Raw genomic sequence first — 18,238 nt, forward strand, 5'->3', positions numbered from 1 at the left:
GTGTGTAGGATTAATTTCTTGCGCATCTTATCCAATGCCTCCCTTGCTAATTTCAAAACAATTTTAAATAATTTTAAATTAATTTTTTCAATAATTTTAGACCAAGTAACAGAGGGTTGAGCCGTTGATAGCAAAATGCAGTTATTATTGAATCTATCCATCTGCTCCAACAACAGTGCCGTTATTACCTCGCTAGTGAGAAATCTCATGTAGCTTTTAAGTTGCATAACTATTTTACAGATAAAATCACCTGTTTCTGTGTGTATGAAACAATTTACAGTTTTTATCTGATAGTTTACTAAATTTATTTGCTTGGTCAGTGTCATTGTGGGTTTTGGTTCTTTTGCTGTTTTAGACTGTAAGGCCTAACCCTGGACCACAAAACCAGTCTTAAGTAGCACGGGTATATTTGTAGCAATAGCCAAAAATACATTGTATGGGTCAAAATTATCGATTTTTCTTTTACGCCAAAAAATTTGAAGGAAATTTCCTACCATAAATATATAATTCAAATTGTTGCATCTCAGCTCTTAACAAACATTAATGAAAAGCTTATTTATTTATTTATATTTATAGATTTATTGATGTATAAATCTCAATATAAAAAAATGACCCTTATGACTGGTTTTGTGGTTTAGGGTCACATTTGGCGAAGCAATTTGGACAATGTAATGTGGTCAGGACCTGCCTGGAACTACTTTAGCCATGTGCTTCCCTGAAGATAATTGCACAACTAAAAAAAAAAAAAAAAAAAAAGTCAGCCAATCAGAGATTGAAACATTCAACAGCACTGTATAATTATATTTAATATATTATTGTATAGTATAAGAATTTATATTACAGCTAAACTTATCCCAGCCACATGAGAATAATTGATACTGCATTCATTGCAAAAAAAAGGGGGTTTTCCTGCTTGTCCAATTTAATTAAAACGAGCTGATACAATTCTTGCACATTTTATCATGCATGCAATTAATTTAAATTTGTAAAATGAAAGTTTGCTCAATTCATTTGCATTGAGATGAATAATTTTCACACACACAATACTGGAAAATTATGCGAGCGGCTTTAATCTAGTATCATCTGTCCATGTAGTCTATTTAATTTAGAACACTACTAAATTAAAATGTGACCAAGGACAACAGAACCAATCATAAGGGTCAGTTTTTTTAAATTGAGATTTATACATCATCTGAAAGCTAAATAATATAAATAAATAAGCAAAATAAATAAGCTTTCAATTGATGTTTGTTAGGATTGGGCAATATTTGGCCAAGATACAGCTATTTGAAAACCTGGAATCCGAGGGTGCAAAAAAAGCAAAATGTTGAGAAAATCACCTTTAAAGTTGTCCAAATCAGTTCTTAGCAATGCATATTACTAATCAAAAAATACCTTTTGGTATATTATTATTGTAGGAAATGTACAAAACATCTTAATGGAACATGATCTTTTATTCAATAACCTAATGATCATTTTGACCAATACAATGTATTGTTGGCTACTGCTACAAATATACCACTTATGACTGGTTCTGTGGTCCAGGGTCACAAATTTTCATTGATTTAATATTATTTAATTGAATTGAATTGAATTTTTTTTAATAAAGCTATCAAATATTACATTTATTGTTGATGCTGAAATTGTGATATATTTAAAAAAAACATGAATGGCAATATTCAGTGTCAATACAACTGTAAAGTCACCAGGCTGCAGAGTCAGTGTGCAAACAGAGACACATATTTGCATCTGTAACCCATTTAACACATAAATCAAGCGCAAAACAGTTGGATTCAGATCACAACAATTCCTTTAACACAAAACAGAGCCATCTGGGCGCTGCTTGCATTTTATGCATGATGTTTGTGCTGAGACTGGAATGAATGAATCCCATCATGCCCACAGCGTGAGAGGAAGCAGACGAGCAGCTGACAGCAGCAGCAGCGTCTGGACACCTGAGCTCGCAGGCTAACACCGCGCTGCGTGTTTGTCTGAAAACATCTGCGTGTCTCTGTATGTCTCATAGTGCACTGGCACCCTTCGATTACAGCATGAGCTGCATATTTGAGACTAGAGCTCATCAAGATCATACAACACCTGATCTATGTTATCATTGTATTGTCTGCTTTAAATTTTCTCTTGCAATCTCTACTCACAGTCAACCCTGGAAGGAGATTAATGGAAACTGACATCCTTGAAAAGCTGAAAGGGCCACACATATTTGAGCCTGTGCCTTTGTGTGTGCATGTGTGTGTGTGTGTTATAGGGTTACATGAAATTTCACAGATTTAAAATGGTACAATTCCAATATTTCATAGAGATCTGTACCTGACTTTAAAGCGGGTCCTATTATGCTCTTTCACAAAGTCTTTACTTTGTTTTGGGGGTGCACTAGAAAATGCTCTCATGGTGGTTCGAAAAACACATTATTTTTCACATAATTTACATTATTACAATAGCTTTCTCCCCAGCCTGGCACAAATGGCTTGATTAGTTCCGGGTTTGAAGAAGGCCCGCCTTCCGAAGAACGAAATGTGTTGTGATTGGTTAGCAGTCCCAGTGCGTTGTGATTGGCGAACAGCTTAGACGGCGTTTCAGTACTGCCACACCCCTTCCCAAAGCAGCAAGTTGTGTGTACAACTGCGCAAGCTAGATTAAAGTGATTCTTAAAGGAACACTCCACTTTTTTTGGAAATAGGCTCATTCTCCATCTCCCCCCGAATTAATAAATTGAGTTTTACAGTTTTGAAATCCATTCAGCCGTTCTCCTGTTCTGGCGATATCACTTTTAGCATAGCTTAGCATAGATCATTGAATCCTATTAGACCAATAGCATCGCGTTCAAAAATGACCAACGAGTTTCGATATTTGTCCTATTTAAAACTTGACTCTTCTGTAGTTATATTGTGTACTAAGACCGGCGAAAAATGTAAAGCTGCGACTTTCTAGGCTGATAAGATTAGGAACTACACTCCCATTCCGGCGTAATAGTCAAGGAAGTTTGTTGCCGTAACATGGCCGAAGCAGGCGCAGTAATATCATGCAGCACATCGCAGGACAATGTTACCAACTGGATGCACAGGAAGCGTTCCTCGTTGGAAGTTACCTAGCTGGGAACTAATTTCAGGTTCTGCGTGATATTACTGCGCCTGCTGTGTCCATATTATGGCAGCAAACTTCCTTGACTATTACACTGGAATGGGAGTGTAGTGCCTAATTTTATCGGCCTAGAAAATCGCAGCTTTACATTTTCCGCCAGTCTTAGTACACGATATAACTACAGAGGGGTCAAGTTTTAAATAGGACAAATATAGAAACTCGTTGGTCATTATGGAATGCGATGCTGTATTGGTCTCATAGGATTCAATGATCTATGCTAAGCGTGATATCGCCAGAACAGGAGAACGGCTGAATGGATTTCAAAACGGTAAAACTCAACTTATAAACTCGGGGGGAGTTGGAGAATGAGCCTATTTCCAAAAAAAGTGGAGTGTACCTTTAAGTTTTAAATATGGATATTTTTCTTACAAAAACACATCGGTTCACTACAGCAGGCTTTTATTGACCCTCCGAAGCCATGTGAGGCACTTTTTATTATAGATCGATGCACATTATTGGACTTGTTTTGGACTGATGGAGAGAAACACCAGTCTATGCCATTCTAAAGCTTGGGAGTGCCAGGATAATTTTTAATAGAACTCCGATTGCATTCGTCTGAAAGAAGGAAGTCATGCATATGCATAAGTCATGCATATATCTAGGATGCATGGAGGGTGAGTAAATAATACGCTACAGTTGTGTTGGTTCTATCGTTAGCCTGCGAGATTGTGATACATGATATTATCATTATTGTGCTAATTCATTCATTCATTAAATAATTCAATTATTTACATGCCTGAAACCAGCTCCAGCATAAGGCTAGTGAAGCTATCTACACTGATGAATAAATCTCTTACCACACACTGCACACGTCAATGGCGCAGCTTCAACGTGGCGTCCGGAGCAGTTTGCGGCCACTCTAGGCAATGCTTGTGTTTACATCAGCCGCGGCTCCACATGTGTTTCGACCCTCTATACCACACACGTCAATGGTGCAGCTCCAACACGGCAACCAGAGCAGTTTGCGGCCACTTTAGTCAATGCTTGCGTTTATACCAGCCACCCTGCAGCTCGCTGAAGCATCCCAGAAGCGGCTGTCCATGCTACATTGCTAAATTTAGGCTAATCCCCCACCTCGTCCCTTCCCAACTGCCAACGATTCGAATTTCTGTATGATATATTCTAATGGACGTCATAGCATCCGGAAATAAAACACTGTAGTCCAAAGGAGCCGTTCGTTGCAAAACTAAATATCTCCCTTGGAGTGGACTTTGAGATTTGTAACTTTGTAGATGTTTTTTATGCCCAAACATACACACCACACACTGACCAAAAATTTAAAAGTGAAAAAATATAATAGGACCCCTTTAATGTGCAGGTATTCAGCACAGTTCAGGCAATGTGATGTGATAAAAGTTCATGCTTTAGCTATTTAGCTGTACAAAACAGCTTGATTTTGATGCTTGATATTGCAAATTGGTCTTTACCATGTTTTTATTGTATTAACTTAATTATGAGCACACTGCTTTGTAGTGCAAACAGTTTTACCGTTACTGTTTGCTGCACATTTACTCACCCATTTGTACGTTGAGGAAAAATGCGGTCTAGATGTGTGCATTTAAAAATTATAAATTTTGAAGTCATGGTACCTTGTTCACAATGTAATGCCACTACCATGGCAACAAGCCCAGTACAAAACCCCTGACTTAAAGTCAAAGCCTGTTTATTTTGCTGTAATGAGTGAATAGTGAGTGAGCCATTGATATTGCCATAGTCCAAACAATAGCAGTGGATAATTGTACCTACAGCACACATAGCAATGGTACTTACACCAGTACGGGGTGCACGGCGTTGTTCATGTTGCCGTAAGCAGCGCGACCCAGCAACTCTCGAAAGCAGCTCTCCGCCAATGAAGCCGGGTTTTCCTCTCCAGCCCTAAGAGAGAAGCATACACATAAGTGCAAGTGCAATGTACTAAACTGTCGTTTACAGTGTGTGGTTTCACATTCTGCATTCTGATGTCAAACACACAAGTGTATTAAATGATGCATTAAGACCTTTTAGGAAGAAACCCAGCCACCTCATTCTCTTTCCCTCTCTCTTTCTCTCTCTCTCTCACACACTTTGTCCCTTCGGCTCACCGACAGCCCATGGAAAGCAATTAACAGAATCTGACGACCTTGAAAAGCTGAAATAAGCACACAACTATGCGCACGCACACACACATCAGCTGTGTGTATGTGTTTTCTAGAGCCAATAATAGCCACATATTCAATCTAATCAGAGTGCAGTAAATTAAAGCACCGCAACCACAAACAGAGGCTACAGTTTGTAAAGGAATACTAAGCATACTGCTTACTTCACAGAAAACACTGTATATTTCCTGCTATTTTTTCAATCCACCTTTTTCTTTAATGTGGAAGTAAGATTATAGGTAAGACTTCTGGTTCATTAAATTCATAAAATTTATAAATGGTTGCGCCCACTCTTATAGGAAGAAAAAGGTGGATAGAGTTTGTAAAATAGTATACATGTATACAGTATATATGTTTTTGTTTGTTAATATTTGCCGTTTACAAGTCCGTTCATGCCAAGGACGATGGTTATAATGCTTTAGGGCTGCACAATAAACCCAAATAAAACCAAAATCATAATATGGCTTAAAGTGATTATCAAATTACAAATGCTACAATTTATAAAATGTAATAATTCAATACACTGAATATTCCTTTTATACACAAGCAGCTCAATAAAAAAAAAATAATAATAATATTGAGAAATATTATTACAGTTTAAAATAATAGTTTTGTATTTGAATATATTTTAAAATATAATTTATTCCCGTGATGAAAAGCTGAATTTTCATCAGCTATTACAGCAGTCTTCAGTGTCACATGATCCTTCAGAGATCATTCTAATATGCTGATTTATTACTTTTATTATGAATTTGGGAAACAGTTGTGCTGCTTAATATTTTTTTGAAACCTGTGATTCTTTTTTCGGGATCTTTTTTTTTTTTCAAAACAGACAAGACTTTGCTATCACTTTTTATCATTCCAACACATTCTTCCGGAATAAAAGAATTTACTTTAAATATAAAAATAAAAAATTTACTAACCACAAACTTTTAAATGGTAATTTATATTGTCACAAAATATTTATATTTGAAATAAATGCTGTTCTTTTTTAACTTTTTATTTATTAAAGAATCCTGAAAAATGTATCACAGGTTCCAACAAAATATTAAGCAGCACAACTGTTCCCAACACTGATAATAAATCAAAGGTTTTCTGAAGGATCATGTGACACTGAAGACTAGAGTAATGATGCTAAAAATGCTAAAAATTCAGCTTTGCATCACAGGAATAAATTACACCTAAAAGTATTTTAAAATTGAAAACCACTATTTTAAATTGCAATAATATTTCACAATATTACTGTTTGTTTTCTGCATTTCTAATCAAATAAACACAGCCTTGATGAGCAGAAAAGACTTCTTTAAAAAATATAAAAAATCGTACAGATCCCAAAACTATTGAACAGCAGTGTATATATTACACATTGTGCAGCCCTACAAACAAGAACAGTAAACATGGAGCTTTTTTCATATTGCATTCACAATTTTTATCAGAAACAGAATCTTGCTTTTTGTATTAATTATAAATAAGAAGTCAATAAAAAGTTTTTGTTGTCAAATAATAGTTAATAGCCATACAGCATCAGAGACACTTCCACAAAATTTGCATATTGTGTAAGGTATACTTCAAAAATGTGACCCTGGACCACAAAACCAAAAAAAAAAAAAAAAAAAGGTGCATGGATATTTGTAGCAATAGGCAAAAATACATTGTTTGGGTCAAAAATTATTAGGATATTAAAGTAAAGATCAGGTTCCATGAAGATATTTAGTAAATTTCCTACCATAAATATATCAAAATTTAATTTTTGATTAGTAATATGCATTTTCTTAATATTTAGATTTTTTTGCACCTTCAGATTCCTGGTATTCAAATAGTTGTATCTCGGCCAAATATTGTCCTAACAGGCCATATATCAATGGAAAGCTTATTTATTTAGCTTTCAGGTGACATATAAATCTCAATTTAAAAAAAATCGACCCTTCTGATTGATTTTGTGGTCTAGGTTTTACAAATAGCATAAATAGTTATAATACTCTATAACTAGTGTATATACTCAGTTATACTCTTTATAACTGTGCATCTAGAAAGTAATTGCAGTAAATAATTAACTGAATGAAACATTTAAGCACACCATTTTAATATATTCAGAGAGATAGTTTTCAGAGTAAGCGTCCAATGTAACATTAGCAGTTCAGATGTCATTCCCGACCAGCTTACACACGTCAATCAAACGCATGCCCAGGTTTGTGTTTGCAACCTTAATCACTGATCGATGCACCTGATTGGATTTCAGCTGCTGATTATAGGGCAGAGGGGTACGATTGATGTTTCCGTACTCAAAAACACAAACAGGCAATTAAACTTAAATATTCTGTGCACACAGGGGCCCTTATCTGAGACACACTCACGTTTTATTCTCGCACAACCACACACATCCTTAAAGGAATCAGATATCCTTGATTGCCCTCTACATGTGGACCTCCAAAGCATACTTATCAGACAAATCTTCCTCCCTGCCTCTCCATGTGTTGGGTGGTTTTATTCAGGGCATGGTACACAACAAAAATAACATCAAGAACAAACTGAACAAATATCACCTTGAGCAGAAAAAATTAAATGATTCTGTGTGTACTGTACCTCTCGGAGTCCTCATTATCTTGCATGTTGAACAGCATGGAGGGAATGAGTTTATCCATGTGTTGAGGTTCCCAGATGATTGCCTGCAGTTCATCATTCACAGTCTTTCTGACGACACCCTGGAGACCCTTAATGCCTGCTACACGGATCCTGCAGCAAGAACATGTTAAACACACTTAATAAATGAACACTAAATAATGCATTCATTAGTGTCAATTATGGTGGTCTGCTTATAGAGGTCCCAAAAGTATTTGGATAATTGAGTCACATTTTATCAATAAGAATCTGTCTGCATTACTAACACAATATCTTGGCAGTATTCTATTTTTTATTTTGCACTGACCTAAAAGTAAAATTTTTAAAAATGACAAAAGTTCAAAAATTTACATACATTAGATTCTTAATACTGTGTTTAGGGATGCTCGATATGAAAAATTCTAACCGATAGCCGATAATTAAGTCCTTCTTTTGGCCGATGCCGATACCGATAACCAATACATTCATATTTTTATATGATAATTTTGTGCACACAGGAGAATACAAAATCTAAGATAAACTAATGAAATTTATATTATATATCTGGGTCTAACAATCATAGCAAACAGTCCTGACTCTTCAAAAATGTTTTTTTTTTTTGTAAGTTTCTAAATAAATATAAAAAAAATTCTAAAAAAATTCTAAATAAAATAAAATGCTTTGACATTTTGTCAACCTGGAAAAAATGAAGTGCATCATGGAGTAAAGTCAGATGTCCAAATGTCTGTGGTAAAGCTTACATGTAGTCCATTCTTACTGATCATATTATGAATGTGTGCAGCAGCCAAATCGTACAAGGCGGGGAATAAAACATCAGAATCGAGATAAAAACATCTCAACTCTTCAGAATGCTGCAAGCGCAACGCAGGTCATATAACATGAACCAACCAATCCGCTTCATCCTTTCCCTTAATAAAACTGAAAGCACTGGCAAGGTGGAGAAACAGCTTATCAAAGCTGTACAGGAATAAACATTTTTAACTAAATTTGATAACAGAGCTACTGCAAGCGATTTTTAATGCTGAAAATCTATTTATTCTTTGCTGAAACTACCGCGTCTTTATGGAGAGCGCATGTCATGGCTGCTTAGCAACGGCAGACGCCACTGGAGCTCAAACTACAGAGCGGTTTGGCAAAGACTTTGGGTTTGGAAAGAAAGAGAAGGCAGCACTTCAGCGTTTTCCACACGTTTTTAGGCGCGACATGTGAACGGCCCCTAAAACAGATTCACCGCGATCACGACCTCTGAAGTGAGATATAAGATTGTTAACTTAACGACTTTTTACCTCCTCTCGGAATCCTTGCTAAACATGTGTTGTAAATAGCAGTAGCATTGTCCTCCTCTGTCACCGTGAAAAACTTCCAGACCGGCGAAGGCGATGATGAAGACAGATGATGACGTATTAAACGCGACAAAGGCAGAGAGTCACTGCAGTTTACAGCTGCAGTCACTTGCACTCGGAAAGCAGATGACTCTCAGATAAACCAGACTGATTGATTGATTTACCAGCAAGAGTACTTTATCGGATCGGGTTTCAGTTATTTATCGGAGCAATAAAAATGACGTAATCTTTACCCATATCGGTCGATAATTTATCTGTCCGATAAATATCATGCATCCCTAACTGTGTTGTTACCTGAATGCTCCACAGCTGATTTTTTATTATTTTTGTTCAGTGATAGTTGTTGAGTTGAGTCCCTTATTTGTCCTGAACAGTTAAACTGCCAGCTGTTCTTCAGAAAAATCCTTCAGGTCCCCGAAATTCTTTGGTTTTTAAGCATTTTGGTGAACTTGAACCTTTTTCAACAATAATTGTATGATTTTGAGATCCATCTGATCTGTTCACATTGAAGACAACTGAGCAACTATGACAGAAGGTTCAAATGTTCACTGATGCTTCAGAAGGAAACACGATACATTAAGAGAAGATTAAGACTAAGGGGGTGAAAACTTTTCGTAGATCAGGGTACACTTATTTTGTCTTCTGGGAAACATGCAAGTATCTTCTGTAGCTTCTGAAGTACTAAATGAAAAAAAATGATATTTAGGCAAAATAAGAAAAATGTACACATCTTCATTCTTCATTCTTCACCCCCTGACTCTTAAGGCATAATTTTTCCTTCTGGAGAATCAGTGAGCATTTGAACCTTCTGTAATAGTTGCATATGAGTCCCTCAGCTGTCCTCAGTGTGAAAAGATGGATATCGAAATCATACAGTCATTGTTGGAAAGGGTTAAAATGCACAAAATGATGAAATACCAAAGAAAAGCAGGCAGTTTAACTGTTCAGGACAAACATGGACACATGAACAACTCATGAAAAAACTCAACTAAAAAAAATCTAAAAACATCTGTGGATCATTCAGGTAACAACACTGTATATTTTTGAGTCATTTTTATTAATTCAACTATTACTTGTGGACTATATGTATGCATCTTTTATGTGAAGTCTATTTTTCAGGTCAGTACTAGATCAAAAAATAACATTAATTTTGTATGATCCCTCTTATTTTGGTAAAATAATTAACATTTTGCAGATTCTGCAAGGTGTATGTAAACTTTTGACATTTATTATATTATATATATCTTATATATTTTACTTTAAATACTCTCTTTTATTGACATCCTAACATGAAATAACCACAGACACAAACTAATGCACACACCTGCTGCGAGTTTCAGAGTCCTCGTGTGTGGAGTGACACATGGCACTGAACTGAGAGACGAAAAAGTCATATCTGCGATGGTAAGATGGCGTATCCTCCTCGATGTTTGCAAACTTCACAAACTACAAGAAACCAAACACACACAGTGATAATGTCAGAAAAGCACACAACCACACCTTTTTCTCACACACAACAAATTTAAAAACACTCCCATGCAAAGGTGTGAAGGTGATATTCCCCTCCCATGATGTGCAGAGGAAGTTACTGATATCAGCCAGAGAAGTGTGACATCTCATTACATGAGCAAAAGTATGTGTTTAAGTGCATACAGCATGTGTGAATCATTGCCTGCTAGAATTAAACAACCTAAAGAGTACATATTTGACATTTGTAGCATTTTATTTTCACTAAACTCCATTATCAAAACATTCCCACCCATTGCCTAACTCTCAGAATTAAACATGCATTAAACACCATGGTTTGGAAAAAAAATGTAAATACTAAATGATGTAGGGAATCCTATGTCAACACACTCGTGCAGTCAATACCGTAATGATTGCTGAGTGACCTGCTTTTGCAAGGATATTAAATAATATCTTGAGTTAGTTTACACAGCTTGACTGAGAAATGTAGTTTCGGCCTTCAATAGATGATGCAACATTTAAAACACAAACAATTCAATGCAGCAGAATCTTTGCAACGCTTCAGATCCGCTAGGAACAGATTTGAGAAACCCAGAAGAGGAATAATACAGCAGAAAATTGAGTGAGCAGAGAGAGAGAGAGAGAATAAAAGGAAAAAAGCACCACAGCATAAATGGCAGAATAACAGTCAAAGCCATTTCTCATCTTCCACCTGCGGAGGTTTAGGAGTGCATTTTGTGGTTTGTTCAGTCAAACTTACTGAGTTGGTGCCCAGCACTTGTAAATCGGGTTCTCTGGATTCCAGCAGTTTGGCTACCATGTGTAAGAAGCTCTCCACAAATGGCTTGATACTCTGGGAATGACACGCCATCAACAACTGATCCAGCGCCTCCATTGCTATTACCACATACCTGCATAGACACCAAAAATGATCATTTGAACTCCAAATAACACTAAAAATAAAAGTGTTAGAAAAAAAACAACACAATAATTTTCCAAGAAATTAATTGACTCACCCTCAAGCCATCCTAGATGTACAGTATATTACTTTTTTCTTTTAGATGAATACAATTGGAGTCATATTACAAAATGTCCTGGCTCTTCCAAGTTTCATAATGGAAGTCAATCTTTTGAAGTCCAATAAAATGCATCCATCCATCATAACAAATGCTCCACATGGCTCCAGGGGGTTAATAAAGCGAATTGATGTTTTGTGTAAGAATAATATCCCTATTTAAAACTTTAAACACCATAATCTCCAGCTACCGCTAATTGTCGTACATGGTTCACGAGATTTCCGCAGACGACATAGGATGAACGCTGAAGCACAGAGGAGAGAGTAAAACAAAACACTGGTTACAAATTAGTCATCCTACATTCTACATCATCTGCTGGAACACCACTCTCTCATGAAAGCACGTAGGACAGTTAGTGGAAGCTAGAGATTACGGTTTATAAAGTTTTGAATATAGATATTTTTCTGGCACAAACGCATCAATTCGCTTCCGAAGGCCTTTAATAACCCACTGGAGCCATTTGAAGAACTTTTTATGATAAATGGATGCACTTTATTGGACTTCAAAATCTCAACATTCCCATTCACTGCCATTATAAAGCTTGAAAGAGCCAGGATATTTTTATATCTATGATTGTATTCGTCTGAAAGAAGAAAGTCATATACACCTAGGATGGCTTGAGGGTGAGTAAATCATGGGGTAATTTTCATTTTTCGGGTGAACTATCCCTTTAATTCTGCACTGGCACTAAAGTGACTAACTGTGAATAACTGTGTGATTGTGATAAAGGGGTGGTTCACCCAAAAATGAAATTTAGCGCATGATTTACTCACCCTCAAGGCATCCTAGGTGTATATGACTTTCTTCTTTCATAAGAATCCAATCGAAGCTACATTAAAAATGATCCTGGCTCTTCCAAGCTTTATAATGCCAGTGGGCGAGTGTTTCCATTCAACTGTCCAAAAGAGGTCCAATAAAGTGCATCTATCCCTAATAAAAAAGTGCTCCACAAAGCTCCAGGAGGTGAGAAAAAAGGCCTCCTGTAGAAAATGTATGCATTTTTGTGAAAAAAAAAAAGTCCATATTTAAAACGGAATAATCACTTTTCTCTAGCTTGTGCTAACTATCATACGTGTAAGCCATTCCGGGCGGATGACGTAGGACGTATACATAACGCATGCGCCACTGATCTCGCGAAAATCAAGGTTTGTTTACAGGACCAAAGGAAGCAAAGTTTCCTTACTTTATCAAAGGAATACCACTCTCCTCCTGGCTATTTTATAACATAGGTTTCATAGACAATTGGACAAGCTTTTGGGGCAGACCTGACCTGTTGAAAAGAGATGGTCTTCATCCACCCGGATGTGGACCATCTCTTCTATATAGAAATATGGCACATAGTCTTAGAGTTTGCACTTGACTAACTGGGGCCCAGGTCAGGAAGCAGACAGACTGTGTCTGTTCCCGGAGCTAGAAAATACAAAAAAACGCCTGAATCAAATCAAGACTAACAATTTAATTGATGTTCAACAAATAAAAAAAATATATAATACAGAGAAACAATTGATAAAGCTTGGCTTATTGAATATCAGGTCCCTTTCTACGAAAGCACTTTTTGTAAATGATATGATCACTGATGTGCTCTGTTTGACAGAAACCTGGCTAAAACCAGACGATTACATTATTTTAAACAAGTCCACCCCCCAAGATTACTGTTATAAACATGAACCCTCAATGTCTCTCAGAGAACAGGCTTCAAATATAACTCGTGATGGTGCTTCATATAGCATTATCCAGAGAAACAAGTACTAATGATAAATCTTCCCGTGACGTTTGTACTGGCTACTGTATACAGGCCACCAGGGCACCATACAGATTTTATTAAAGAATTTGCTGATTTTCTATCCGAGTTAGTGTTGGCCGCAGATAAAGTCTTAATAGTGGGTGATTTTAACATCCATGTTGATAATGAAAAAGATGCATTAGGAACAGCATTTATAGATATTTTGAACTCTATTGGGGTTAAACAACACGTGTCAGGACCTACTCATTGCCGAAATCATACTCTAGATTTAATACTGTCACATGGAATTGATGTTAATGGTGTTGAAATTCTGCCAAGCGATGATATCTCAGATCATTATCTAGTCTCTTGTATACTCCAGATAGCTAAAACTGTAAATTCAACTCCTTGCTACAAGTACGGTAGAACCATCACTTCTACTACAAAAGACTGCTTTGTAAGTAATCTTCCTGACTTATCTGAATTCCTCAGCATATCCAATAGCTCAGAAAAAATTGATGTAATAGAAACTATGGACTCTCTCTTCTCTAGCACTTTAGATACAGTTGCTCCAGTGCGCTTAAAAAAGATTAAGAAAAACAGTGTAACACCGTGGTATAACAATCACACTCGCGCCCTAAAGAGAAAAGCACGAAAAATTAAACGCAGCTGGAGGAAAACAAAACTAGAGGTTTTTCGTACTACTTGGCGTGAATGTAACTTATCTTATAGAAAAGCATTAAAAACTGCCAGATCGGATTACTTTTCGTCTCTCTTAGAAGAAACAAACATAACCCTAGGTATTTGTTCAATACTGTGGTTAAATTAACTAAAAATATAGCAGCAACAGGTGCAGACATTTCCCAACAGCACAGCAGTAATGACTTTACGATGTACTTTACCTCCAAAATAGACACTATTAGAGATAAAATTGTAACCATACAGCCGCCCGCTACAGTATGGCATCAGATAATGCGCTGTAGATCTCCTGAGGAACAATTCCACTCATTCTCTATTATAGGAGAGGAAGAATTGTATTTCTTGATAAATTCTTTTTATATTACTAAAGATTTATATTACTTGTTAAATCATCTAAACCTACAACATGCATGTTAGACCCTATTCCATCTAATCTACTAAAGGAGGTACTTCCAGAAGTCATAGATCCTCTTATAAATATTATTAATTCGTCATTGTCATTATCATTAGGATATGTCCCCAAAACCTTCAAACTGGCTGTCATTAAGCCACTCATTAAAATACACATCTTGACCCCAATAAATTAATTAACTACAGACCAATTTCGAATCTCCCTTTTCTGTCAAAGATACTAGAAAAGGTAGTATCCTCACAATTATGCTCCTTCTTAGAGAAAAATGGTATCTGTGAGGATTTCCAGTCAGGTTTTAGACCGTATCATAGTACTGAGACTGCTCTTATTAGAGTTACAAATGACCTGCTCTTGTCAACCGATCGTGGTTGCATCTCCCTATTAGTGCTACTGGATCTTGGTGCTGCGTTTGATACTATTGAGCACAACATTCTTTTAAATAGACTTGAATATTATGTAGGCATTAATGGTAGTGCACTGGCATGGTTCAAATCGTACTTATCAGACCGTCATCAGTTTGTGGCAATAAATGAAGAGGTATCATTTAAATCGCAAGTGCAGTATGGAGTACCTCAAGGCTCAGTACTAATGCCATTACTTTTTACGCTTTACATGTTACCCTTGGGAGATATCATCAGGAAACATGGTGTTAGCTTTCATTATTACGCTGATGATACTCAGCTCTATATTTCTTCGCAGCCCGGCAAAACATATCAATTCGAAAAACTAACAGAATGCATAGCTGATATTAAAAACTGGATGGCGAATAACTTCTTACTGTTAAATTCTGAAAAAACAGAGGTGTTAATTATTGGACCTAAAACCTCCACAAGTAATAACCTAAAACACAGTCTAATACTAGATGGCTGCTCTGTAAATTCGTCGTCATCAGTTAGGAACCTAGGCGTCCTATTCGATAGCAATCTCTCCTTTGAAAGTCACATTTCTAGCATTTGCAAAACTGCATTTTTCCATCTTAAAAATATATCGAAATTACGACCTATGCTGTCAATGTCAAATGCTGAAACATTAATTCATGCGTTCATGACCTCAAGGGTAGATTATTGTAATGCTTTATTGGGTGGTTGTTCTGCATGCTTAATAAATAAACTCCAGCTGGTCCAAAATGCAGCAGCAAGAGTTCTTACTAGAACTAGAAAGTATGAGCATATTAGCCCGGTTCTGTCAGCACTGCGTTGGCTCCCTATAAAACATCGTATAGATTTTAAAATCTTACTAATTACTTATAAAGCCCTCAATGGTTTAGCTCCTCAGTACTTGAGCAAGCTTCTATCGCATTATAGTCCCTCACGTCCGCTGCGTTCTCAAAATTCTGGCAATTTGATAATACCTAGAATATCAAAATCAACTGCGGGCAGCAGATCATTTTCTTATCTAGCGCCCAAACTCTGGAACAATCTGCCTAACACTGTTCGGGAGGCAGACACACTCTGTCAGTTTAAATCTAGATTAAAGACACATCTCTTTAACCTGGCTTACACATAAAACATTAACACATTCCTATAACTCAAATCCGTTAAAGGATTGTTAGGCTGCATTAATTAGGTAAACCGGAACTGAAAACACCTCCCATAACATCTGATGCACTCGTTGCATTGTAAAAAGAATGGCATCTACGCTAATATTAGTCTGTTTCATTCTTATTCCGAGGTCACCGTAGCCACCAGACCCAGCCTGTATCCAGATCAGATGGTCACTGCAGTCCCCCGGATCCAGTCCGTACCCAGCTTAGATCATGGATCACCACCTCGAGATGACTTCAATAGCCGTGGATGTCAACCAGATGAGCTCCAGAGACGGATCATCAATGAAGACCTCGCCAACCTAGACGGCCATCGGTGCCACACCACGGGATCCTGACGAGTTCTCTACAATCAGACATTGGTACAAACTGCTGGTTTCGTCTGGCCAGAGGAGCACTGGTCCCCCGACTGAGCCTGGTTTCTCCCAAGGTTTTTTTCTCCATTTCTGTCACCTGTGGAGTTTTGGTTCCTTGCCGCTGTCGCCTCTGGCTTGCTTAGTTGGGGACACTTTCCAGCGATATCGTATACTATTTGAACTGAACTGACGATGATATCACTGAATTCATTGATGAACTGCCTTTAACTGAAAATTGATTATTTACAATAATGCGTTACTTACACACTATTGTGCTGTTTAAATACTGTGCAGTTGCTTTGACACAATCTGTATTGTTAAAAGCGCTATATAAATAAAGGTGACTTGACTTGACTTGACTATTTTATATCTAAATCGTATGACATTTGTCTTTACAAATCCTCCTTTTGTACTTCTAATTAGGGATGCACCGATCCGAATCGGCCGATCGCTTGCGCGTTTTATCAGTAAAGCCGGTTCTGTAATCAGCGGTAAATGCCATCAGGTGCATGATTTCACGTTGAGCCGTATATACTACACCAGTGGTTCTCAATCCTGGTCCTGGAGGACCCCTGCTCTGCACATTTTGCATGTCTCTCTTATTTAACACACCTGATTGAGATCTTCAGCTTGTTAGTTCAGTTCATGGATCTCTACTAATGAGCTGATGATCTCAATCAGGTGTGTTAAATAAGGGAGACATGCAAAATGTGCAGACCAGGGGTCCCCCAGGACCAGGATTGAGAACCATTGTACTACACACAGCCGTTGTTCACTGACGAGCTGCGCAAATCCATGTTCATTATCAGTATGAATGTGCGCAGCTCGTCAGTAAACAACGGCTGTGTGTAGTATATACGGCTCAACGTGAAATCCCGCACCTGATGGCATTTACCGCTGATTACAGAACCGGCTTTACTGACAAAACGCGCAAGCATGAATCGGCCGATTCGGATCGGTGCATCCCTACTTCTAATTTGTGACAGTTGTTTTGTTTTGCTCTCTCCTCTGCACTTCTGCATTCGGCACTTCTTAGCATCGCATGCGCAAAGCCAACATCCTACGTCATCCGGCCAAAACGGCTTCTGTGTACAACAATTAGCGCAAGGAAAGTCATTACTATGTTTTAAATATGGATATTTTTTTTCTACAAAACATTGATTCACTACAGGAGGCCTTTATATAGCACCCTGGAGCTGTGTGGAGCACTTTTTATTATCAATGCACTTTATTGGACTTCTTTTGGACTGAACAACAGAAACACCCACCCACTACTATTATAAAGCTTGGAAGAGCCAGGATAATTTTTAATTTAACGAAAGTCATATACACCTAGGATGCCTTGAGGATGAGTAAATCATGGGCTAATTTTCATTTTTGGGTGAACTAACCCTTTTTATGCATGTCTTACCCATAGCGATGTCGTACGACATCTCTGCTGAGTCGTTCGGCCAGGTACGCTCCAATACGGTCCAGCTTCTCTGGTGCTGACACTGCATAAAATGTCAGCTTCTCCATATCAGATTTTACCAGTCCATCCTGAAGAACAAAAAACATCAAATTGTAAAATACAACTAGAATTTGACTGGAACTTCAGAGACATCGCCACTTTCTGCAATAATCTGTGCTCTAAATGCATTATTGTGCTGTATTCATTTATTGTTTTTCTTTATATTCCAAGTTGAACAAAATCTACTACTGTTATT

General features: G+C 37.2%; 1 protein-coding gene across 2 annotated transcripts in view; it reads right to left on the reverse strand.

Moving 5' to 3' along the window:
• The window catches only part of efr3a (EFR3 homolog A (S. cerevisiae)), a 52,193-nt gene that overhangs the window by 17,608 nt on the left and 16,347 nt on the right, over positions 1 to 18,238 (reverse strand). For both annotated transcript variants that reach the window (XM_073848631.1, XM_073848630.1), the window contains exons 4-8: positions 17,944 to 18,071; positions 11,484 to 11,634; positions 10,581 to 10,702; positions 7,878 to 8,027; positions 4,930 to 5,034 (exon numbers count right to left, since the gene is read on the reverse strand). In XM_073848631.1, coding sequence (XP_073704732.1) covers positions 4,930 to 5,034; positions 7,878 to 8,027; positions 10,581 to 10,702; positions 11,484 to 11,634; positions 17,944 to 18,071 — 656 coding nt within the window. The remainder of the gene's footprint in view (positions 1 to 4,929; positions 5,035 to 7,877; positions 8,028 to 10,580; positions 10,703 to 11,483; positions 11,635 to 17,943; positions 18,072 to 18,238) is intronic.

The sequence above is a fragment of the Garra rufa genome, chromosome 10, assembly GCF_049309525.1.
Source record: "Garra rufa chromosome 10, GarRuf1.0, whole genome shotgun sequence".
NCBI classification, from domain to species: domain Eukaryota; kingdom Metazoa; phylum Chordata; class Actinopteri; order Cypriniformes; family Cyprinidae; genus Garra; species Garra rufa.